This window comes from Jaminaea rosea (genome assembly GCF_003144245.1).
Source record: "Jaminaea rosea strain MCA 5214 unplaced genomic scaffold BDZ90scaffold_8, whole genome shotgun sequence".
Lineage (NCBI taxonomy): Eukaryota > Fungi > Basidiomycota > Exobasidiomycetes > Microstromatales > Jaminaea > Jaminaea rosea.
The window spans coordinates 421,311-443,113 of NW_020289982.1; the positions used below are offsets into that span (position 1 = coordinate 421,311).

The following is a 21,803-nucleotide window of genomic DNA, read 5'->3' on the forward strand; positions in this document are numbered from 1 at the left end:
CCGTACTCCCTCACCCACCTTGCCCCACTCCCCCGCGATTATCGTGCGAATCTCGAATCCCATTTGCGTGCAAAACATCTATGCTACTCTACATCTCCCTCCCCTTCACTTCCTTTCCCACGCCCCCTCATTCTCATATCTGACCCCCTCACCCTGTTCAATCTTACCCATGATCACCACATCCTCCCCACTCTGGCCGAGCTTCTGCACCACCTCATCCACGCGGCCCGCCTCAACGACGAGAACCATACCCACACCGCAGTTGAAGGTGCGACACATCTCCTTTGTCTCTACGCGACCTTGTGCCTGCAGCCAGGAGAAGACGGGGGGTAGAGGCCAGGCGGAGAGGTCGATTCGGCAGCCGAGTTGGGGAGGGAGGACACGAGGGACGTTTTCGGTGAATCCGCCGCCGGTTATGTGGGAGAGGGCTTTGATGCCTGTTGAGTCGGTGGGTTGGAGGAGGGGGAGGAGCTGCTTAATGTAGATGCGCGTGGGGGTCAGGAGGTCCGCGCCTACTGTTGCGGCATCGCTCTTCCATGGGCAGGGGGATTGGAGGTCGAGACCTGCATGCTCGACGATCTTGCGGACCAAGCTGAATCCGTTCGAGTGGACGCCAGAGCTCTTCAAGCCCACGAGAATGTCACCCGCCTTGATCTGGTCGAGGCGCGGGAGGAGACCACTGCGCTCAACAGCCCCAACGGCGAAGCCAGCCAGGTCGTACTCTCCGTCTGAGTACATGCCGGGCATCTCGGCCGTCTCACCTCCAACGAGCGCGCAGCCTGCCTGCTTGCAACCCTCTGCGATGCCTGAGATAACGCTTGTGGCGAGGGGAAGCTCGAGGTGAGAGGTGGAGAAGTAGTCGAGGAAGTAGAGGGGCTCGGCGCCTTGCACAATGAGATCGTTGACGGACATGGCAACGAGGTCGATGCCTACGCCGCTGTGGATACCGGCGTCCTTCGCGACCTTGAGCTTTGTGCCCACGCCGTCCGTGCCTGAGACCAGGACCGGGTCCTTGTAGCCCGTGGCCTTCAGGTCGAACACGCCGCCAAAGCCGCCGAGGGAGGCATCGCAGCCTGCTCGGCGAGTGGCCTTGGCCAGAGGCTTGATAGCCTCAACGAGGGCGTTGCCTGTTGAGACGGAGACGCCGGACGAGGCGTAGGTCATGCCTGCTGCGGGTGCTGAGAGACTTGACGCTTGCTGCTTGGCAAGAGCAAGAGCGCGGTGGGCGATGTCGCGGCGGACGGTCTTGCCTTCGAAGTCTACTGCGTCAACTCCCTTGTATGCTTGTGCCAAAGCTCCCTCCAGAGTAGGTCCCGCAGCTGCAACTGCGATGACGCGCCCGCCAGCCGTGACGAGCTCTCCCTCCTTGCTTAGCGCCGTACCCGCGTGGTACACCTTGACCCCCTCCGGCACCTGGCCCACGCTGATCTTCTTCCCCTTCGCGTAGCTCCCCGGGTAGCCCCCGCTAGCGAGCACGACGCTCACAGCGCTGTGTCCCTCCTTGATGCCCACCTTGACGCTGTCCAGGCGTCGCTCGGCGCACGCTACCATGATCTCCGCCAGACTTGTCTTGTCATCCAGCAGCTCAAGAACAGCCTCCGTTTCCGGGTCTCCAAATCGCACATTGTACTCGAGCACCTTGGGGCCTTGCGGCGTGACCATCAGCCCAATGAAGAGCAGGCCGACGAAGGGGAAGCCCTCCTTTCGCATCCCAGCAATAGACGGCGCGACGACCTCGCGCTCGATCTGCTCAATGACCGCGGGCGTGGCCTCGGGGGCAGGGCAGTAAGCTCCCATACCGCCCGTGTTGGGTCCTGTGTCCCCTTCGCCGATGCGCTTATGGTCTTGGCAAGGAGGGAGAGAGTAGGAGGAGTAGCCGTCTGAGAAGAGGAGGACCGAGAGTTCGGGGCCAGTCAGGCGGGACTCGATGAGGAGTGACGAGCCGGCGTCGCCGAAGATCCTACGCGATGCGCGAAAGGCAGGACTGTCAGCAAGGGAAGCGATACACGCTCGTACGCCGCTTCGCACTCACTTCTTCTCGAGAATGTCCCGCACAGTCTGCTCTGCTTCCTCCCTCGACTCGGGCAGAATGACTCCCTTGCCCGCTGCCAGTCCACTGGCCTTGAGCACGACCTCCTTTGCGCCTCCCAGCTTCTCGATGAACTCCAGCGCAGCGGGGATCTGGCTGGCATTGAAGCTCTGGTATGCTGCCGTGGGGATGTTGTACTTGGCCATGAAGTCCTTGGAGAAGGACTTGCTGCCCTCCATCTGGGCTGCATAGGGCGAGGGGCCGAAGACGGGGATGCCGACTGGCGTGAGAGAGGCAGGACTGCAAGTCAGCTACCAGGCCTTCCCGCTTGCTACGACCCTCGCAGCTCACCATCTCTGAAAGCCTTCTCCGCTCCATCAACCAGAGGCTGCTCCGGACCAGGCACGACGAGGTTGATGCCCTTCTCCTTGCTCCACGCAACAATTTCCTTCCAATCACTATTCACTCCCGCAGGCACATCTGCTACATTCTGGCATCGCTTTGGGTCAAGGATGGCCGTCCCGCCATTTCCAGGCGCAACGTAGAGCTTCTCGACGCGCGAGTCCTTGAGGAGGTGATGGGCGATAGCATGTTCACGGCCACCCGCGCCGAGCAAGAGGATGCGGAGAGGCTCCTGAGGTGGAGAAAGGGAAGCCATCGCTATGCTGAGGACAAAGGAAGGCGGTGAGGAGAAGAAGTGACTCGCGCTCAATCAATCTCTGCGTGCGTCCCCTCTGCCCGTGCGAGCTCAAATCAAGCCAAAATCTGCCCGCCGCCTTGCCGCCGCCCGCACGCCCTCTCCGCTCCCCTCGCGCGTTGGCGTCGATTGAAGAGAGACGGTAGGGCGCGTGGACAAAGGGCCGCGATGCGCTGAGATGCGAGGTCTAGCAACGTCTCCCCGTCCTTTGTCTCCTCACAATGGCGACGACGACAAGCTAGTCTCGAATGGGCGTTACACTGGATCCGGAATAAGGCTCGGGGCGGAGCAGCGACAAAGAAGAGAGAAAATATGAGAGAATGAGACCTATTCAGCGCATCGCGTCGCTCGCACTCAATTGTGGCGCGACGTCCACGACCATTCTGGGATAGTGATGACGCCCGGCGACCTGCCACTTCCACTCGACGTCGGCGGCAGACCCCAATTAGCGCCTACTGCAGCTGCAGCCGTCGTTGGAGGAACAAAGACGTTGCTGCTGCTTGAAGCCATAGCGGAGGTCGCGGCTGCTGCGCGTGCTGGGAGCTTGCGTACGGGCCTGTCCCTCGCCGATGGAGTGGCAGTGCGAATATTGCTGGGAGACGGGGGAGCAGCCATCGTAGCCGCATTCTCCGCTCGCTGTTGCTCGAGATACTGTTGGACCCAAGGGTGGGAAAGTGCAGACGGCGCCGCTTGACCGTCCGCATCGGTGGAGAAGGCAAGGGAGCTGCCGGAAGAGGAAGGGCGACTTGCTGCGTTTCCTTTGTGCGTCTCAGGCAAGGTGGCGCTGGCGCTGAGTGAGGTAGGAGCGGTCGAGATCGATCCACCAGAGACGTTGCGAGAGGACATGGCCGAGTAATCCGACGAGGTGCATCCCTGGGTGCCGGTGACGCGCGGGAGACCCTTTGTGCTCTTACCAGCTAGGGGCGAGGCTGGCAGCTCATCCTCCGAGTCATCGTCGGCGTCGCTCTCGCGGATGCGTACCTTGTCCTGAGCCGCTCGACTCGTCCTCGCACGCTTGGGCGCCGCCGCCAACGCCTTTCTCTGCGCCTCCTCTCTGGCCCTCTTCTTGGACTTGCCCTTTCCCTTCTTGGCGACGGCGACTCCCTTTGTCTCCTCGGCCAACCTTTCCATCCAGTCCCCGACTCGCTGATTGGCGCCCTGCTCAACCCAGTCGATGACCTGCTCAAACTCATGGCGACAGAGCTCGGCCAGCTGGGTGGGGTTGAGGCCCTTCTCGACGTCGTCGGCAGGATCGATGAGGTCCTCCAGACGGTCCGGCTGCTGCTCCTGCCGGATCTGGTCTACCTCGTCACCCTCCCCTGCCTCGCTCTTGGTGGTAGGGAGGATGGGGCGACCTTGAATGGCAGCTACGATCGCGCGAGTGAGGGGTGGCTCATTACGGCAGAAGCGTCGAGCCCACAGAGTCCAGCCTGAGCGGCGACGAGCGTTGATGAACCAGAGGGTGCACTGCGCGGGTGCGAGGGCGAGGTCAGCTAGTCGTCTACGGTGGATGCATCCGCTCGTACTCACCTGGCCGGGCTGGAGCTTCCCCTTGGTACCTACGCCGCGACGGTTCGACTCATCGGCGAGGGCGCGCTTGTCTTCATTGGACGGGAAGGGATGGTCGATATGCTCGAGGAGCCATTGTCGCATGACCGTTGCGTTGAGGGCTGAGTCGGGAGGCTGTGATCGAAGCTGGCTACCACGAGTGCCCGTCCCTTGATGATGACGAAGTGTGCTGGTTGTCTTGGTAGAAGCCAGCTCGCTCGTGGCGACTAGCTCTTTGCAATCAGTCGCAAGGTCTCGAAGGTGCTGGCTATTGCGCCTTTCGATCTCCGCCAAACCTGTTGAGAAGATGGCGATCCGATGAGCGGAGGCGATCAACGCCCGTCGCTCAGCTTTGCTGAGCTGAAGGTCTTGTCGATGGCGTCGAAGCTCCTGGCCCATCGCGTGGAAGTCAGACGCGAGAGTACTCAAAGCTGAGACGTCGTTCGACTTGACGCACTGCAGCAGCTGCTCAATGACATGGTTGAGGCAGTCTACCGACATGTTAGACGTAGATAGCTCGAGTAAAGTGGTATGAGTTGTAAGAAAGAGAGAAGAGGGGCCAATGTGCGCTTCGACGAGGATGTGACAGCTCGGCCCCAGGCTCAAGGTCCCTTTGTTCCATTCGCGCCCACGCCGCTCGGGCCTCGTCTGTCTCGAGGTACACAAACCAGACAGCCGCCATCACATCTCCCTTCTCCACGCTACCCATCTTTCCAAATGACTGACCTACAACATATTCTGCGCGGTATCGCAGACAGGGTCAATGTGTTTCTTGAGGAATTCGATGTAGCTGGCGTGGCAACAGCGGCTCCTTCGTCAAGCAAGCTCAACGAAGACTTGATTCCGCCCATCAGCTGGTTTACCGGGCGACTTCAATCCCTGTTGAAGGCTCTCCCGCTGGATGAGTCACTTCGTCAGCAGATCATCAACATCTTCACTGAGCTTGGCCAAGCAAGGCGTCTTCAGGTTCTTGAGAGAGCGACGAGCGCTCTTCAAAGCTTGGTAAGCCTCGAAGGGACGTCCGAGCAGCAAGATCTGTACATCAAAGCTCTGCAAAGCCAATATTCGCGAAGGACAATGGAATGTATTCAAGTGCTTTACGACAGCCTCAAAAAGAGATTTGTCGCTTACCAGGTCGACGTCGATAGCGCAGCAAGCACCGCAGAGTCCTCTTCGGAGAGCGACGACGGTGACGGCTGCCCTCGAGGACATCGACCCGCAGCCGTCATGATCTTGGAGCGGGCGTACGCCCACGCCCAAAACATCACACAAGCAGAGAAGCGCAAGCTGGCCGAGCTCACTGGCCTGCAGCCACGCCAAGTTGTCATATGGTGAGTTGTCCGGGAATCGAAGCTGCGCCGCGAGAGTGGGACAAAGGAAGCCGGGCGTCGCGCTGGCGGGCGGCGTATGGTGGGACAAAGGAGCACTCCGTGCCTGGCAGATCTTATTGACCGATGATCCACCCTCCACCTTCGTTCAACAGGTTCCAAAATCGGCGCAATCGCAAAGTCAAGACACAACGTCGCAGTGTGCTCGAAGTCAAGCAGGAAGATGACGCGGCCGCAGCCTCGCCTCCCGCATCACGCAAGCGACAGCGCGATCATGATGAGCGCGAGGACGATTCGCAGCCTCCTCCACCACCCTATGAGCACATCAAGCGTCCTCGTACCACAGCTCTCGCCACCCCACCGCCCATGTTTGACCGTCGTCTCTTCTCCTCATCATCATCTGGCTCCCTCGCCTCAAGCGTCGACAGTGGCTCCTCTCTCCTCTCCTGGCACCGTGATCAGCGTCAGCCCGACGCAAGCAGCGAGACGACCTTCTCCAGCCCTCTCTCATCGAACAGCCCCGCCTCAGTCTGGCACGACTCGCCGTGCAAGAGTCGCTCAACCAACACTGCAGCGCCCTTCCTTGGCCCCAATCCGGTGCTGCTCGCACCCTCGGGGGAGACGTACATCTTCCAGGATGAGGAGACGAACGTGCCCCAGCTGGGCTTCGAGGAGCTGCAGCTCGACCCGCAATCGCTCAACGAGAACCTCAAGCTTAGCTTTGATGGGCTGGCGGCAGGCACGCAGCCTGGCCTTGTCAACGGGTGGCAGAGGAGTGATGTCACTAATTGCACGCCGGGCCTTGCGGGGGTAGCTGCAGGGCGACACGATCAAGACAAGGAGTCGCTCATGGAGGCCAATGCATTCGGACTCGCCCTCACTCTAAGTGGCGAGCACAGCTGCGGTGCCAACACTCTCGCTCCCTCTGCTGCTGCGGGCGAAGATAGCATGGACGGCCTCTTCGACTTCGACTTCTCAGCACCCGATGCCGCCAACGGGAGCAGCAGCGACTTCGACTTCAGCTTCGGCCTGGACTTGCCCTTCTGCTTCTCGCCGAAGCAGCTTGGCCTGCCCCTCGCTTTCGACTTTGCTCGCCAGGCATTTAGCGACGTTGAAGCGGAGATGTACGCCTCGTACTCGTCGTGTGAGATGAGCGGCAGCGACACGGATGGGGATGCCGAGGTCGAGCTGCACGGAACTACTGACCGTAGGGCTGCGAAAGCAACGGCAGCCACTTCGCCAAGCATCCAGGGCCCGCATGCTACGAGCGTAGCCTTCTAGGTTCGTCCGCTTCAGTTGAGCCTCTCGTGATCGCGTATTCCGGTTTCGTCTCGTCTCAGCTGCGGTCTGGTCTATTGGTCTCATATCTCTCATAGCGTCCCGCTTCGTTTCGTATTGTCGCTTCTCGCTCTCAATCCCGCAAAAGCCAAATCAAAGATCTACTAGCCGCCGCAGACCCTCGCCTTTTTTCACCCTGGCCAGCTCAAAGGGACCCGCTTGACGCTCCACGGCACATGCTAAGCCCGCTGCACGTCCTCGACGCTGCCTGTCACACCCACAGCGCTTTGGCCTCCCTGAGAAGATCCATCAATCCCGAATAGAGCTTGCCCAGCGGATACAAAGAGGGGTGCAAAGGGGCTTGCAAAGGAGGGGCTTGAGCGTCGCGATGCGCGGCATATGGCCGCCGCTAGCGGGAAGGCATAGCCTGGCTAGCTCAGTGTGGCGGTGAGCGAGACTCAGCACGTCCGTTGCAAAGTAGTGGCCTGACGGCGGTCCGAGCGTATCGCAAGCAGGCCAAGAGAGCGAGCAAGGGGCGATGGAGAATAAGCGGCCAAGCGTCCTCATGGCGACAGATGGTGATCGGCGCCTGTCACTCTACGGTCAGGCGATGGTGGCCCAAGCGCTACTCGCAAGCGCTACTTGCCCCTGCTCCTGACCCTGCTCAGTCTCATCCGTGACGTCGTCTCGCCTCGCTGCGCCATGCCATGCCGCCATGCTCCGGGCCCGATTCCGCGATGCTCCCGAGCGTGAGTCGTGCCTATCACCCGAACGCATTGCTGCCTGCCACTTTTCATGCCAATGCGTGCCTCCGATTCACGACCACCTGCCAAGCTGCTACTGCGAAGGCGCTTGAATAGCGGCCGCGTTGCTCGCTGGCCGCGCTTCTATTAGAAGCACTGTGCGAATCGAGAACAGTTCTGTAAAGAAGCAACCGCGGCCGCGGCCGGCCAGCCAGAGCTTCGGCAAGACGCAGCATTGGCAGGCAGGCAGGCAGGCGACGCGGCCAGCCCACGCCGGCAGGCACTTTGGCAGCAGCGCGGCGGGCAGATGCACACTCATACAAACAGCGAGCTCCGCCTCGCGATTCGCGATTCAACCAACGTCGAAGAAAGAGCAGGCGGGAGGGAAAGAGGGTGCGGACCCTCTATCGACGAGCGAGCAAGGGGCCGTCCAAGACGCCAACGCCTCCGACTCAGCAAATTGAAGCGGGTCAAGCCCGCCCGCCAGTCATGCCTAGCCAGGCAGATGTTGAGGATGGCTCCTGTTTCATTCATTGCTCTCCTCACTACCATCTGCCATCTCTCGCGTGATATTGACCCTCATCTTTTTCCCCAGCCTCTACGGCTTCACGTCTCATCCACACTCTTTTCATCCACGCGCCGCAGGCCGGAGCTGTGTTGATCGCAGCCTGGTCTTCTCGGCGCCCTCACTTGGACACGACGCCTCGTAACATCGACGCATAACAACGACTAAGATCTCATCAGGCATCTCATCAGGATCATCATGAAGACGACCACTCCCCTCCTCATGATCCTCGGCGCCTCAGCCGCGGCCGCCTCTTCTGCGGGCGACGTCGTTGCTCCTCGCTGGTCGGGGCAGAACGAAATTGCAGCACGTCAGCCAGGCTTTGAAGGTCTCGCCTCTTCTCCCTCTTCCTTCCAAATCCGCCGTCGCCATCTTCACCACGATATCGCTGCAAGGCAGGAAGAGACTGCGGAGAAGCGTCTGGTCGGTGGACTTTTGGGTGGGCTGGTAGGAGGCGATAGCGGCAGTGACAGCGGCTCGGACTCTGGCTCAGGTCAGTCTCAATCCCAAAGAGGCGTAGACGATAATGCGACGGCGGCGAAGAGCGTGCTGCAGCGTGCAGAGAGGCTCGTTGAGCGAGCACCTCTGCTTGGCGCAGTAGGCGATGCTGTGGGTGGTGCTGTGGGCGGGCTGCTGGGAGGAGGAAGCAAGTCTTCCGATTCATCGGCAACTAGCTCCAGCTCTGAGCCCACTGGCAGCGGCGGCGACAGCAGCAGCAGCAGTAACAGCGATAGCGGTGATGACGAGGGTGGGTCTGAGTGTGGTTGAAGGGCTCCAATGTCCGCTTGCGAATGGACGCGTCGCTGACCTTTCAGCACTCGTTTTGGCAGGCACCACTTCTTCCTCAGGCTCAAACACGGGCAGCAGCTCCTCGAGCTCCGGCTCGTCCAACAGCGGCTCGCAGTCGGGCAATAACGAGGGCAATGGCAACGCAAATTCCGGCGGAGATTCATCCAGCCGTGGCTCAGGCACCTCTGCCACGCCTGCTCCCTCATCAAACAGCAACAGCGGCAGCAACCGTGCTTCTGAACAGGCTGCTTCATCATCAGCTGCATCTGCAAGCCGCCAGCAGGCAGAGCAAGCTCGTCAGTCAGAAAGCGCTGCTTCAGCTGCCTCACGTAGCGCCAGCCGTCAAGCTGCTGCCAGTGCCTCATCTGCCTCGCGAGATGCCGCTGCAGAAGCTGCGGCTGCCGCCTCGTCCTCTGCAGCTCAAGCTGAATCTGCCTCCCAAGCCTCCATCTCGGCCGCCAACGCTGCAGCAGCCACTCCCACCTCGGCCTCGTCTGTCACGCCCGTCCTCATCACCTCGTCCCTCGCATCGGGCACCACCGTGATCACCTCGATCGCGACTCTCAACCCCACTGGAACGGCAGGCACCTATGCCGGAGGCAATGGCGCGAACAAGTCTGGCTCTGGCTCCTCGGACGGCTCAACGAACGACGGCAGCCACTTGTCCAAGGCAGCCATTATCGCTATTGCCGTCTCCCTAGGCACGATCGGCATCCTCGTCGTTCTCTTCACCATCGTTCGTAAGCGTCAGCAAGCCAAGGCCCAGTCTCTCCGCCCGATGGACTTTGCACCTGGCGGCTTTGCGGCCTACGAAAACAATGGCGACCGCGGTGTCACGCGTCGTAGCCAGGAGAGCTGGCTCGGTGGCGCAGGTGGGCGACCCATGAGCGGCATCACCGATCTCGAACCCGACATGGAGCCTCCAATGGAGGAGTCGCGACTTGGGCACAGCTACGGTCCCTCTACTGCTGGCTCGTACGGCGGAAACTTCTACGAAGACGGTATGACCCTTCCTCCCACTGCGGCAGGTGGTCGTCGCCTCAGCGTCATCGACTCTGCCCACTCGCACGGCTACTGGTCCGCAGCCAACGGCGGAGCACCTACCGATGGCGGGGCTGCTGGTGGATACGACGGGCACGATGCGGCTCAATACTACGACGGGAGCGCCGCGGCTGGCTATGCTTCGTCTGCTGCCCGTGGGCACGACGTCGCAGGTGCTGAGCGCGCTGGCAGCAGGACGTCGCCGTATAATGAGCTGCAGCGTCAGGAGGTTGGCTACGACTACCGTTCTGATCAGGACGACCCGTATGTAGGCGATGACACGTACAGCGGCTCCGGCCATATGCACCGGGGTGGAAGAGACCCATTCAGCGGGCAGGGCGGGGCACCGCAGCATGGCTCTTCGCGTTGGAGCGGATAAGCCGGGTGGGCCCGCTTGAGCTATTTCTCCTCGTCACTCCACTGCTCCCCTGTTCGTCATCCATGGGGTCACCCTTCGTTCTTCGTCTTCATCCTCACCTCTTCGACCCGGACCTTCTCGCTCGAGGCCAGTGGCACCCACCTTTTCACCTTACTCTCTCTGTCGCAGCGTCTCTCACTCTTGTTGTTCTCGCACCGATTCTGCTGGATGGAGTCACCCACACTCTTTTCGCTCGCTATCGTAGACCACCTGTTCATAGCGACCTGCTCCGGAAATGGAATCGCTCCTGTCTCGTATTGATCGGCGTTGATTGAGTGGCGATGAGGTAATGGTGGCACACCACGTGGCGATGGCGTCGGCGCCCGGGCGATGTCGTCTCGTGGCGGCGTGGCCGGAATTGGGTGTGCGAGGCAGAGGGCGAGGGCTCTGATTTCAAAGTGAGCTTGGGCGGGGGCCTTTGGACTTGGCTCCGCGTCGAGGGGATCGAGCGAGCGTCTGACAATTCTCACCTCATCACGATCATTATCACCACCCTCCCTCACACACCATCATGATCGCCCGCTCGTCAACATTGCGAGCAGCATCGAGGGCTACTAGCTCCACCAGCAAGGCAGCAGCAGCCTCGTCTGCCTCTGCCGCCTCTCGCTCCTTCGCCACTGTGCAGAACCCTCCCACGCAAAAGCCTCCCCAGCAATCTCACGGCCGCCAACATGGTAGCCTCCGCGACCAGGACCGCATCTTCCAGAATGCCTACATGCGCCACGACCACCTCCTCAAGGGCGCAATGGCCCGTGGTGACTGGCACCGCACCAAGGAGATCATCCTCAAGGGCCACGACTGGATCATCAGCCAGATGAAGGCATCGGGCATGCGAGGACGAGGTGGCGCAGGTTTCCCCTCGGGACTCAAGTGGTCCTTCATGCTCAAGCCTGGATGGGAGAAGGACCCTCGCCCCCGATATCTCGTAGTCAACGCCGATGAGGGCGAGCCGGGAACCTGCAAGGACCGCGAGATCATGCGTGGTGACCCGCACAAGCTCATCGAGGGCTGTCTCGTAGCCGGTCGAGCCATGGGCGCCAACGCCGCCTACATCTACGTGCGTGGCGAGTTCTACACCGAGGCCGCTCACCTCCAGGAGGCGATCCACGAGGCGTACAAGCACGGCCTCATCGGCAAGAACGCCTGTGGCTCTGGCTATGACTTTGACGTCTACGTGCACAAGGGTGCCGGTGCCTACATCTGCGGAGAGGAGACCGCCCTCATCGAGTCACTCGAGGGCAAGCAGGGCAAGCCTAGGCTGAAGCCCCCCTTCCCTGCTGATGTCGGTGTCTTCGGTTGCCCCACCACCGTAGCCAACGTCGAGACGGTCGCAGCTGCACCGACGATCATGCGCCGCGGCCCCGAGTGGTTCGCCGGCTTCGGTCGCGACAAGAACCAGGGCACCAAGCTCTTCGCCATCTCTGGCCACGTCAACAACCCTTGCGTCGTCGAGGAGGAGATGTCCATTCCGCTCCGTGAGCTCATCGAGCGCCACTGCGGCGGTGTCCGTGGGGGGTGGGACAACCTGCTGGGTATCGTCCCCGGTGGATCTTCCGTCCCCATCCTGCCCGCAAACAAGTGTGGCGACGTCCTCATGGACTTCGACTCGCTTAAGGACGCCCAGTCTTCCCTCGGTACCGGCGCTGTCATCGTCATGGACAAGTCCACCGACATCGTCAACGCCATCTCCCGCTTCGCCAAGTTCTACAAGCACGAGTCGTGCGGACAGTGCACACCTTGCCGTGAGGGCACCACCTGGGTCGCAAACATGATGGAGCGCTTCACCATGGGCAGGGGTGACGAGCGCGAGTTGGACATGATGTGGGAGCTCACCAAGCAGATGGAGGGACACACCATCTGCGCCTTGGCGGACGCAGCAGCGTGGCCGGTGCAGGGTGCTTTGAGGCACTTCAGGCCAGAGTTCGAGGAGAGGATCCAGCAGTACCGCAGCATCAACGGACCGGTGCTGTACGGTGGCAAGCTGGCGAAGGAGTGGGATGAGAACCTGGCGAGGCCGAGCAACTTGCAGGCGCCCGAGGCCGCAAAGACGCTTCCTAACCCGATGGCGCAGTAGGCGGGTTTGCAGACGTGGTTCCTGCTCTTGCTTCTCTTCGATATCGCGATGTGAGAATACAGTCATAGCATCTAGCAAGGGGCGTGATTTGTGACGCGAGTGGCGTTGGGCGTGATGGAAGCTTGCGACATCGCTCTCAACACTGCAGCATGGAGGACAGAAGGCGAGCGTTGTATATGTTCGTAGACTAATTGTGAAGGAGATCATCGATGGGCATGACCTGCTGATCAGAAGCAATACTCCACCCAAGCAGTCTTCCCCTCCATCCCCCCGACCCCAATCCCCCTCACATCCCCATCAGCCCCACCACCAGGCAGACAACCCTTCATCTTCCCCATCTCATCCACCACGCTAACACAGTCACGACACTGGGGGAAAGCGCACACTTTCCCCACCTTGATCGCAGCGAAGGGCTTGAAGGAATTGCACACCCCGCCGATGAGGACGGGAGAGGAGCGCGGGATCGGGTAGCCTGTGAGGTTCTGCTCGTTGATGACACAGTCGCGTTGGCGCCAGCAGGTGCCGAGGAGGGTGGGATTGGCGTTGCTCACGGGGACGACAAGATTGAGGAGAACTGTGAGGATGACGACGATGAGGCTGATTCTCCAAAGGGAGGGGAACATGTTCCAGTAAAGGCTTTGAGCGGGGTGCTGCAGGCGAGGTGGGGAGAACGAGTCGCACAGACGCGAGCGAGTCAGTCACGGCTACAGCAGCGACGCGGGGCCAGCCTTGGCGCGCACTCGCAATTATGCGCACGATGGTCGCTGGAGAAAGCTGTAGTTGTTGGTGTGGGAAGATCTCGTAGGAAAGAGAAGCAAGGGTGTATTTATAGATGTAGAGATGTAGAATATCTGCACAAGAGCGGGCCGAGCCAGAAGGGCCCCGGCAACAAAGAGCCGCTTTGTAGACGCTTCGCCGCCGAAAGAGTTGCTTCCTCCCACATTCGCAAGGGCTCTCTGCCGTGGAAACAAAGAGTTTGCAATGCGGTCGAGAGCTTGAGACAAGTACGGCTGGGAAAAGCGGTGTCTTTGTCTTCCCAGCCTGCCGCTCAGAAGCAGTACGACTTGAGAGGGTCGACCATACAATTGCGCCGCCCGCTATTCCCGCAGTACCCACAACAACCCGCTTCATGACAAGCGCCACCATGTAGCGTCGTGGACTGCAAGGCGGGACACCTGGTATTGAGCTCCTTGGTGAGTCCGAGGTTTCGCTCCACTGCGTTAGCACCTTCCTGCCACTTGCTAGCGCTGAAGCGGTCTCCAGAAACCCCAGCACAGACGCCCCTAGCGGAGGTCAAGGCGAGAAATAAGGCGGCAACAAGACAGAGGAGAGCCGAGGAGTCGCTGATAGTGACGGCGAGCTGCGGAAGAACGCGGCGCATCGGCATGCAGATCTCTTCGCGTGTCGAGGAGGGCAAGGATGCGGTTCGCACTCACCATTGTGCAGCTACCTGAAGGTTACGAGGCGTGGGCAGCAGCGTAGGTCTGCAGGAGGGGCTGGATGGTACAGCGAAGACGAAGGCAAGCAAGGGTCTTAGGGCCGGAGCAATTTGATAGAGTGGCGGCTATTGCAATCTTAACGGCCCTGGCCCACGATCATTAAGTTGCGATATCGTGCGCAAAGTCTCGACTCAATGTCCGCGCGAAGCGGTACTTGACGACCCGGAGGCACTGACTACTCGACATCGCTTGCTCACCGTCTCGATCGCAACACCTTCTGGACATCAGCAGCTGCGAGCTCGCGGCCATTCGTACGATGGGCTGAGCGTCATACGCGAGCAAGCAGGAAGAGGTGAAGTCGTGTGTGAGATTAAATGTATGGTAGGAAGTCTTTTGAAAGAGAGGACTGGAACTTTGAAAGAGGGAGGAAGCGAGGAGCGCCAGCGCTCGCAGCATCGTGTGAACCGCCCTCATAGTCCGTCACGTCGGCTTCACTTGAAGCAGAAGGAGAGGAAAGGCCCCTTGAGGCACGAAGAGCTCGCGGCAACGCAGCTTCCTCCGCAGTTCGACTTGGAGCACAGCTTTCCAGAGGAAAGGCTACTCTTTGCGTAACGGCAGGCACCATCAATGCTAGCCGTCTGGCCGGTCTGTCCCGTCACGGATCCACGCTTCTTGGTGCACGACGCATCAAGGTAGCAGTCCGCCAGCGTAGTCGAGTTGCTCCCGCCGGGAGGCTTAGTGGCGTCAGGGTTGGCATCCTCAGGCTGAGAACCGGTAGGCTTGTACTCTTCAAGAGGAGGGGGCGTCTTGTCCTGAGGCTGGTCGTCTCCTCCAGGCTTCGTGGACTCAGGCTGACTGCCTGGCTTGACGTCCTCCGGCTCGCTACCTGGCTTGACGTCCTCGGGCTTCGAGCCCTTACTCTTGTCGCAGGGCGAGGTAGAGGTGGTGTTGTCGGGCTTCGTGACGGGGGGAATGCCATTAGGCATGCCGTCTGGAGGGGTGACACTCTCAGGCTGGCCGCTTTCGGGCACGTCATCTCCGGACTTGGTACTCTCAGGGCAAGAATCAGGTTTGGTGTTTTCAGGCCCGTCGCCGCCAGGCTTGACGTTCTCGGGCTCGCTCCCTGGCTTGACATCTTCAGGCTGGCTGCCCGGCTTGACGTCTTCAGGCTGGCTGCCCGGCTTGACATTCTCCGGCCCGGGAGTACCGCCAGTGCCATTGTTGCAAGGCGAAGGTGGCGTGACGCTGTTGGGGATCGTGCTAGGCGGGAAGAGACCGCCACCATTGTCCTGCGGAGGCTTGGCGCTCTCAGGCTGATCATTTTCGGGCTGCGCATTCTCAGGCGTCGAGCCTCCAGGGGGCTGATCTGCGGGCTTGACGTTCTCGGGCTCGTTGTCTCCGGGCTTGGGAGTGCTGTTACCCCACTTCTTATCCTCAGGAGGCATACCTTTGCCCTTCGTCTTCGGAGGCTGGCCGCCCTCCGGGTGCGCATCCTCAGGCTGGCCACCTCCGGGAGGAACGTCATCGCCAGGCTTGGCGTTCTCAGGCGTTGTGGTAGGAGGGTCGTCATCGCCAGACTTGGTGCTCTCAGGCGTCGTCTTGGAAGGCTTGCCCTTGTTCTTGGTCTTTGGAGGCTGGTCATCGGTGCTGTCAGGCGTCGTGGTGGTGGGGGGCACGTCATCGCCAGGCTTGGCGCTCTCCGGCGTCGTGGTGGGAGGATCGTCATCGCCAGACTTGGTGCTCTCAGGTTTCGTCTTGGAGTTGCCCTTGTTCTTCGTCTTTGGAGGCTGGTCGTCGGGAGGCTGAGTGCTGTCGGGCGTCGTTGTGGTGGGAGGCTCGTCATCGCCAGGCTTGGCGCTCTCCGGCGTCGTGGTAGGAGGGTCGTCATCGCCAGACTTGGTGCTCTCAGGCTTCGTCTTCGAAGTACCCTTGTTCTTCGTCTTTGGAGGCTCGTCATCAGGAGGCTGGGTGCTGTCAGGCGTCGTGGTGGTGGGAGGCACGTCATCGCCAGGCTTGCTGCTCTCAGGCTTCGTCTTGGAAGAGCCCTTGTTCTTCGTCTTGGTCGTTGGAGGCTGGCCGTCAGGAGGCTGGGTGCTCTCAGGCGTCGTCGTGGTGGGAGGCACGTCATCGCCGGGCTTGGTGCTCTCAGGTGTCGACTTCGAACTGCCCTTGTTCTTCGTCTTTGGAGGCTGGTCGTCAGGAGGAGCGTTCTCCGGTTGCGCATTCTCAGGCTGGCCACCTCCGGGAGGTACGTCACCACCGGGCTTGCTACTCTCAGGAGTTGTGGTGGGAGGCATGCCGTTGGAGCTCTTGTTCTTGTGCTTCTTGTGCTTCTTGAGCTTCTTAGGCGGCGGACCCCAAGGAGGCTGGGTGTTCTCAGGCTGACCACCGCTGGGAGGTACGTAGCCGGGAGGTTTGGTGCTCTCGGGCGTCGTCGTGGGAGGCACCCCGTCCGGCTTCTTGTGCTTCTTAGGTGGCTTGCCCCACGGCGGCTGAGTATTGTCTGGCTTGGCCTGCTCAGGATCAGCGTTCTCGGGCTTCTTCTTCGGAGACGGGAAGCCCTTGTTCTTGGTGTTGGGGGGATTGTTGCCGTCGGGGCTGCCGCCGCCAGGAGGGATGCTGTCAGGCTTGTTATTCTTCATGCCGTCAGGCTTGGTAGGCTTCACGCTGTCGGGCTCGTTTTCGGGAGACTTGACCTTATTGGGCTTGGATTTGCCCGGCTTGTCGTCGCCCGAAGCGGTATTCTCGGGTTTGACTGTGCTTGGGTCCAAGCCTTCCGGCTTGCTGTTGCCACCAGGAGTGTTGCCGCCGCCACCACGCTTGACGCTGTCTGGCCCGCCGCCATTTTCGGGAGGCTGGCGTTTGCCAAGCTCGTGCGTAGAGGCGTGGTTCCTCGTGATCCCGTCAGCCTGGACAAGGGGTAGGACGAGGGAGAGGGCGAAAGTGCTCCCGAGGACGAGAGTAGGGAATTTGACAACACGCTTAGGCAGGAGCAGGAGGTGATAGTCAGTGAAATGTGGTGCCGTAGGCGCAGCAGGGCTTTGCACTCACCATGCCTGGCGGTTGTGGCAGGGAGTGGGATGTTCGAAGGAGAGTGAAGAGGACTGCTGTGGTGAGGAGACGAGGAGGGAGGGGCAAGAGGATGAAGTCTGCATTCATATAGACATCAGCTCGCCCTCTGTCCAAGAGCCTGCGAGGCGCTCTCTATCCATCCCGACGCTGCACAACGGCCACTTCAAACCACTGCAACGGAGCCTTTGCGCCTTGCCCCTTGCCCGTGAGAATGCGGCGATGACTATCACTGACGCTTGCCTTTGCTCTTCCGCACTATCAGCTCAATCCCTCCGTATCGTCGACTCTTTTTCACATTCTCTCCGCATCGTCGATCATTTTGCTCGTTCTTGGTCGTCATCGCGAAGTTCCCTTGATGCCTGGGCTACCGACCATTCGGACTGATTGCGTTGACGTTGGGGCCGCAACGGATCGTGTCAAATCATGATGCATTGGCGGGAGATCGTACCGCTAAACGCCGCAATTGTGAAGTCGTGGCATCCGCAGGGTCACTAGAGGCAGCAGAGATGCAGACGCTCTCTCTCCGTGTCGATCCGACACCGCGGATCGAAGCAGTGTGATCGCCGCCATTCCCACGGTCGCTTCACCATCCCGCATCGCACCACATGTCGATGGGTCGCTCCGCCTCTCTTACCCTGTCCTCCTCTTCGATCTCCATCTTCCACTAGCAGCGTCCAGTAACAATCGCTCCACGTCAACCAGGAACCATTTCTGGGCATAGAGCTCTTGCCTCTCTTTCTCGCCCACCACGCGCTTTGACAGGAAAATCGCAGCGCGATTGAGCAGCCAAGCATCTCTCAGGTCAGAGGAAGACGTCTCGCCAGCGAAACCACTGATGGCGTCGTCTGGGTTGCCCATCTCGAGGGAGGCGATGGCGGCGTCTTCTGCTTCGGTTAGGAAGGAAGAGAAGAGCGGATCTTTCTCTACCAGGCGGGCGAGATGTCGGGCGTGGAGGCTTCCGTGCGGAGGAGTGGTTGAGACGTCATCGTAGAGCTTGGCGAGACCGCTCAGGCGATCTTGCGTTGCAGAGTCGGGCTCAACGGCATCGGCGCGAATGGCTTCGGCGACGGCTGCATCGTCAACTTCAGCATCGTCAGAGAGGTGGTCCACATCGGATCGGTCGACATCTGAGTCTGCGGTCTGCTGTTGCAGCTCGTCCTCTTCCGGGTTATCTGCCTCGGAGCGCTGCTGCTGCAGAGTGCGCGCGTAGAAGGGCTGCGATGAGGACCCGGCTATGGCCGAAGCTCTGACCTTAATTCCTCTCCTCCTGAGCAGCTTCCAGATCCAGTTGCCTCTCGCCACGAGGCGCCTGATGTTCTCCCACTCCAGCCTCGTACCTGAGAGCAGCGCCAAGATGAGCAGCCGATGAGCTGATACAAGCCTTCTCCTCTCACAGAGCCACTGGAAGGCCTGATCGACGTCCGCTATGGGCAGCGGCTCTTGCTTGCGTCTCGCAATCTGGAAAGCCTTGCGCGATGTCACCGGGTCAGCGAGCGTAGGACGTGCAGAGAACAGTCTCTCCATCTGCTCGCTGACATATCCGCCTGCAGCGCGATGGTCGATTAGTTGCTCTCTCGCCTCCTCCACCTTGCCCCTCTTGAGCAGCTCGCGTATCAAAGTCGCCCTGATTCTGGAGGAAGGAACAAGCCCAAGACTGTCCTGCGCGGCCTTGATCATCGCGCGTGCTTCGTCTAGCCTTCCGTCACGCGCCAGGCCCTCGACGATGAATGAGACGTGCATCATCCCTGGGCGAACGCCGTGCGAAAGCATGGAGCGATATACCTGGGCGGCGGAAACGTGGTCTCGACGGACGACGGCGTAGACTCGGAGGCGATGCGCGTACGCAGGGCGACTGAGTGGACGGGAGAGATCTTCCTGGAAAGCGGGATCTACTGAGGGGTGCGGGCGTGGGCGAGATGCCTTGACCTTGGTGACGGGCTTCATCTGGGTGCGCGCCTGCCGACGCGGCTTGGTGGTTTGACGCTGATCTGCAGAGGACTCGCTGAGCGCGACTACCTCTCGTGGCGACCCAACGTCCATCGCCGCAGTCGAATGGCTCAAATCGTCCTGCAGCTGCTCATCCTCACTCCCACTCAGCATCCAATGCGCGGCCGCCGATCCAGGATCTCGGTGCGAATCCATCGCCGAGGCCTCGCGCTCCCTCTCCCTCTCCCACTGCCTCGCGTTGACTTGACTGCGCCACCACGTCCAGCGATGAGTCGCGACTTCCATCTGGTGCTCTAGGCCCATGCGACGAGCGAATCTGACGATTTGGGCGAGATTGCGACTAGCCTCCTTGGAGCAGCGGATCGGCTTCTGCACAGGCCCAGCACGAGGCTTCTTACGCAGCGCAATCGTAGGAGCTTCAATGGCTTGATGCTGCGAAAGGGCGTCGAGGCGCGCTAGGAATTGTCGGAGACCTTGCACAGCGTACCGATGAGAAGATCCGAGACCGGCGAAGAGGAAGGCAGCCAGTCCGCGAAGAACAGGTGTTGCCAGCTCTCTGCGCTGATGAGACACCATGTTGAGCAGCTCGTACGCTGCATCCACCTTGTCTTTATATTGGGAAAGAAGCGCAGCGCAGCGAAGCATGGATGTGAATAGACGGTCCGAGAGCGGGAGGGTGCCCGGAAGCTCGAAGGCGAGGGGTGGCGCTGTCGCCTCTACGACTGCTGCAGACCCGTCTGTGTCGCTGGCAAAGTGTTCTCGAGTAACCATCCTGGCCAGAGCAAGGCCACGTTCTGCTTGGCCTCTCCCCGCATAGGCCATCATCGTCGCAATAACGGCACGCTGCTTTTGCTCTTCATCGCCAAGCTCCCAAAGGCGACGCAGCACGACGCTCGCTCGCCAGGGCTGCCTCATTCGACCAAACATCTCGGCGGCAAGTGTGTATGCCTCGGCGCGTTGAGCCGGGCTAAACAGACGGGCAGACGACTGCTCCGCCTCTGCTGCGGACGCCGCCTCCTGCCACTCGTAGTTGATCATCTGCAGCATCCTCACAACATCTAGCGATGCAAGAGCTTCTGCGCGCCTGCCCAGCAGATCGAAGAGGTATCGCGTCTCGCCCTCCGGAGAACTCGCATCTTGGGCGACCTCTTGCGGGATATGTCCGCGCAGCGTGAGATTGGCCCGGACGAGTCTGAGCCAGATCGCCTCGTCGACTACGTGACCAAAGGTGCGCATCGCGCTGACGATGCTGAGCATCGAGGTCCTGCGGTCCTCGCCTTTCGTCGAGAAATGGTCGAGGAGAAAAGTGAAGAGGCATCGTGGTGGTGAGAGGGTGCGTGTCGCAGCTCGAAGCGCTGTGCGTGGTGACCCTTGCATTCCAAGGAAGCGCTGATAGACGGTCCAGTATTCTTGCAGCTCGAAGCGGGCGGGATGCCTCTTCATCAAGGAGAGAGCCCTCGATCGAGTGTAGAGCATCCACTCATCTGTCCTGTTGTTCCATGCGTCTAGAGAGTTGAGGAAGAGCTCATCGACTAGTCGAGCACGACCACACTGCCCGGCGATGGAGACAATGCGATGATAGAAGGGCAGAGGGAGCGGGCCAAGCCATTGCCTTATATCGTCTAGCTTCTCGCAGATCTCTGCAGGCTGTGACTGGAGGACCACGAGGACCCGCAGCGTGGCTGTGAAAGCTATCTGAAAGGCCCGGCGGTCCGCTGCAGAGAAGGGCCGTACGGTCGCCGACCATGAGTCGCTGTCGACTTGAGAGCTGAGTTCGTCGTAGAGCTCGTCGAATACCTTTTCTGCTTGCTCCCTGAGCGCGGTCATGCCAGTCAGGCGTTGATTTGGGGCCGCGAGGTGCCTTTGCACCAAAGGCTCAGCGAAGTCCAGGGCGACAGAGAGCACTTGATGATGCTTTGATTCATCGATCAGGCGACGATCCTGCTCAAGAAGCTCGCCCAGGCTGCCTCCATGCGCGACATCTTCGGGTGTTGACCAGCCAACTTCGTCGTTCATTGTCGTCCAATCGGGACCGGGCTGCTCGATGGGTGGGACAAGGGTATCGGAATGCTTCACTGGGCTGCGATCCTCCGCGAAGACGCTGCGGTCGACGTCTGAGCTCGTCTGCTCCCATGCTCGCTGCTTGCCAAGTGCAACTGCGCTCAATGATGGTGAAGCGACAGAGAAGAAGGAGCGTTGCTGCCAGCGTCGCGGCGTGGAGCGAGGCCATGCTGAGCGGGCGGCTCCTGCCGCTGATGTCTCTGCGTGAGGGACAGTTGGATCAAGAGGCGACACTTGAAGGCGCTGAAGGTTGTTTGCTGTCGCTCGCCACTTTCTATGCCACTGCGTCGACGAGGACGACGTCGAAGAAGCAGCCACCCGGCGCGAGCCGATCATGATGGCTTTACCCTCTTCTCCGTCTTCAAGCTACCGCGATCGATGTGGCGAAGCTGATGCTGTGATGATCTGTGTAGTATATGACGTCTCAATGCATTGTGATGGTGATGATGAAGATATGCTGGTCGAGGTCAGAGATGAGGTGAGGGATTAAGCGCGACAAAGTCTTATGCCCAACCGCCGCTTGATTGAAATTGACAGCCGCGGGAAGGCTGACTAAGCCGGAGAGCGGCTGTCAAGGACCCATTCTACCTCATGCTGCGAGGCCCTGAACATCATCATGGCGACGTCTTTGAATGTTCGAGCTCTTGCAATGTGAGGATGGCCATCTTGCTCACCTACTGCCATCAGAATGGCCGTCAAAGAGCCATCATGCGCGCAGCACGCTTGCCGCCTGTGAGCTCACGCACTGTCACACCTCCTCTCGCAGCGATGCAG

At 60.4% G+C, this 21,803-nt stretch overlaps 7 protein-coding genes across 7 annotated transcripts; 2 read left to right on the forward strand and 5 right to left on the reverse strand.

Annotated features, from left to right (window-relative positions):
- Window positions 1-105: 105 nt before the first annotated feature.
- On the reverse strand, window positions 106-2,687 carry BDZ90DRAFT_260800 (putative bifunctional purine ade1; the record flags this gene model as incomplete). Its single annotated transcript, XM_025508294.1, has 3 exons — window positions 106-1,960; window positions 2,033-2,309; window positions 2,381-2,687. The coding sequence occupies 3 exons, from the start codon at window positions 2,685-2,687 to the stop codon at window positions 106-108; spliced, it is 2,439 nt and encodes an 812-aa protein (XP_025361746.1).
- Window positions 2,688-3,080: 393 nt separating this feature from the next.
- Window positions 3,081-4,775, reverse strand: BDZ90DRAFT_260801 (hypothetical protein; the record flags this gene model as incomplete). The annotated part of the gene is made up of 2 exons (XM_025508295.1): window positions 3,081-4,193; window positions 4,257-4,775. The coding sequence occupies 2 exons, from the start codon at window positions 4,773-4,775 to the stop codon at window positions 3,081-3,083; spliced, it is 1,632 nt and encodes a 543-aa protein (XP_025361747.1).
- Window positions 4,628-7,036, forward strand: BDZ90DRAFT_186819 (hypothetical protein). Its single transcript, XM_025503827.1, has 2 exons — window positions 4,628-5,605; window positions 5,758-7,036. The coding sequence occupies exons 1-2, from the start codon at window positions 4,806-4,808 to the stop codon at window positions 6,881-6,883; spliced, it is 1,926 nt and encodes a 641-aa protein (XP_025361748.1). The 5' UTR covers window positions 4,628-4,805; the 3' UTR covers window positions 6,884-7,036.
- Window positions 6,935-7,789, reverse strand: BDZ90DRAFT_232694 (hypothetical protein). Its single transcript, XM_025506352.1, has one exon. It carries the CDS (start codon window positions 7,445-7,447, stop codon window positions 7,190-7,192), a length of 258 nt encoding a protein of 85 aa, XP_025361749.1. The 5' UTR covers window positions 7,448-7,789; the 3' UTR covers window positions 6,935-7,189.
- A 200-nt stretch (window positions 7,790-7,989) lies between these two features.
- BDZ90DRAFT_274945 (NADH-ubiquinone oxidoreductase) lies at window positions 7,990-12,572 on the forward strand. The gene is made up of 4 exons (XM_025508853.1): window positions 7,990-8,936; window positions 9,037-10,286; window positions 10,307-10,448; window positions 10,979-12,572. The coding sequence occupies exons 1-4, from the start codon at window positions 8,387-8,389 to the stop codon at window positions 12,508-12,510; spliced, it is 3,474 nt and encodes a 1,157-aa protein (XP_025361750.1). The 5' UTR covers window positions 7,990-8,386; the 3' UTR covers window positions 12,511-12,572.
- Window positions 12,573-12,787: 215 nt separating this feature from the next.
- On the reverse strand, window positions 12,788-14,079 carry BDZ90DRAFT_186903 (hypothetical protein). Its single transcript, XM_025503829.1, has 2 exons — window positions 13,947-14,079; window positions 12,788-13,870 (listed from the first exon to the last, which is right to left on the reverse strand). Exon 2 carries the CDS (start codon window positions 13,654-13,656, stop codon window positions 12,871-12,873), a length of 786 nt encoding a protein of 261 aa, XP_025361751.1. The 5' UTR covers window positions 13,657-13,870; window positions 13,947-14,079; the 3' UTR covers window positions 12,788-12,870.
- A 3,300-nt stretch (window positions 14,080-17,379) lies between these two features.
- On the reverse strand, window positions 17,380-21,492 carry BDZ90DRAFT_186901 (hypothetical protein). The gene has a single exon (XM_025503828.1). It carries the CDS (start codon window positions 21,363-21,365, stop codon window positions 17,652-17,654), a length of 3,714 nt encoding a protein of 1,237 aa, XP_025361752.1. The 5' UTR covers window positions 21,366-21,492; the 3' UTR covers window positions 17,380-17,651.
- Window positions 21,493-21,803: the final 311 nt, after the last annotated feature.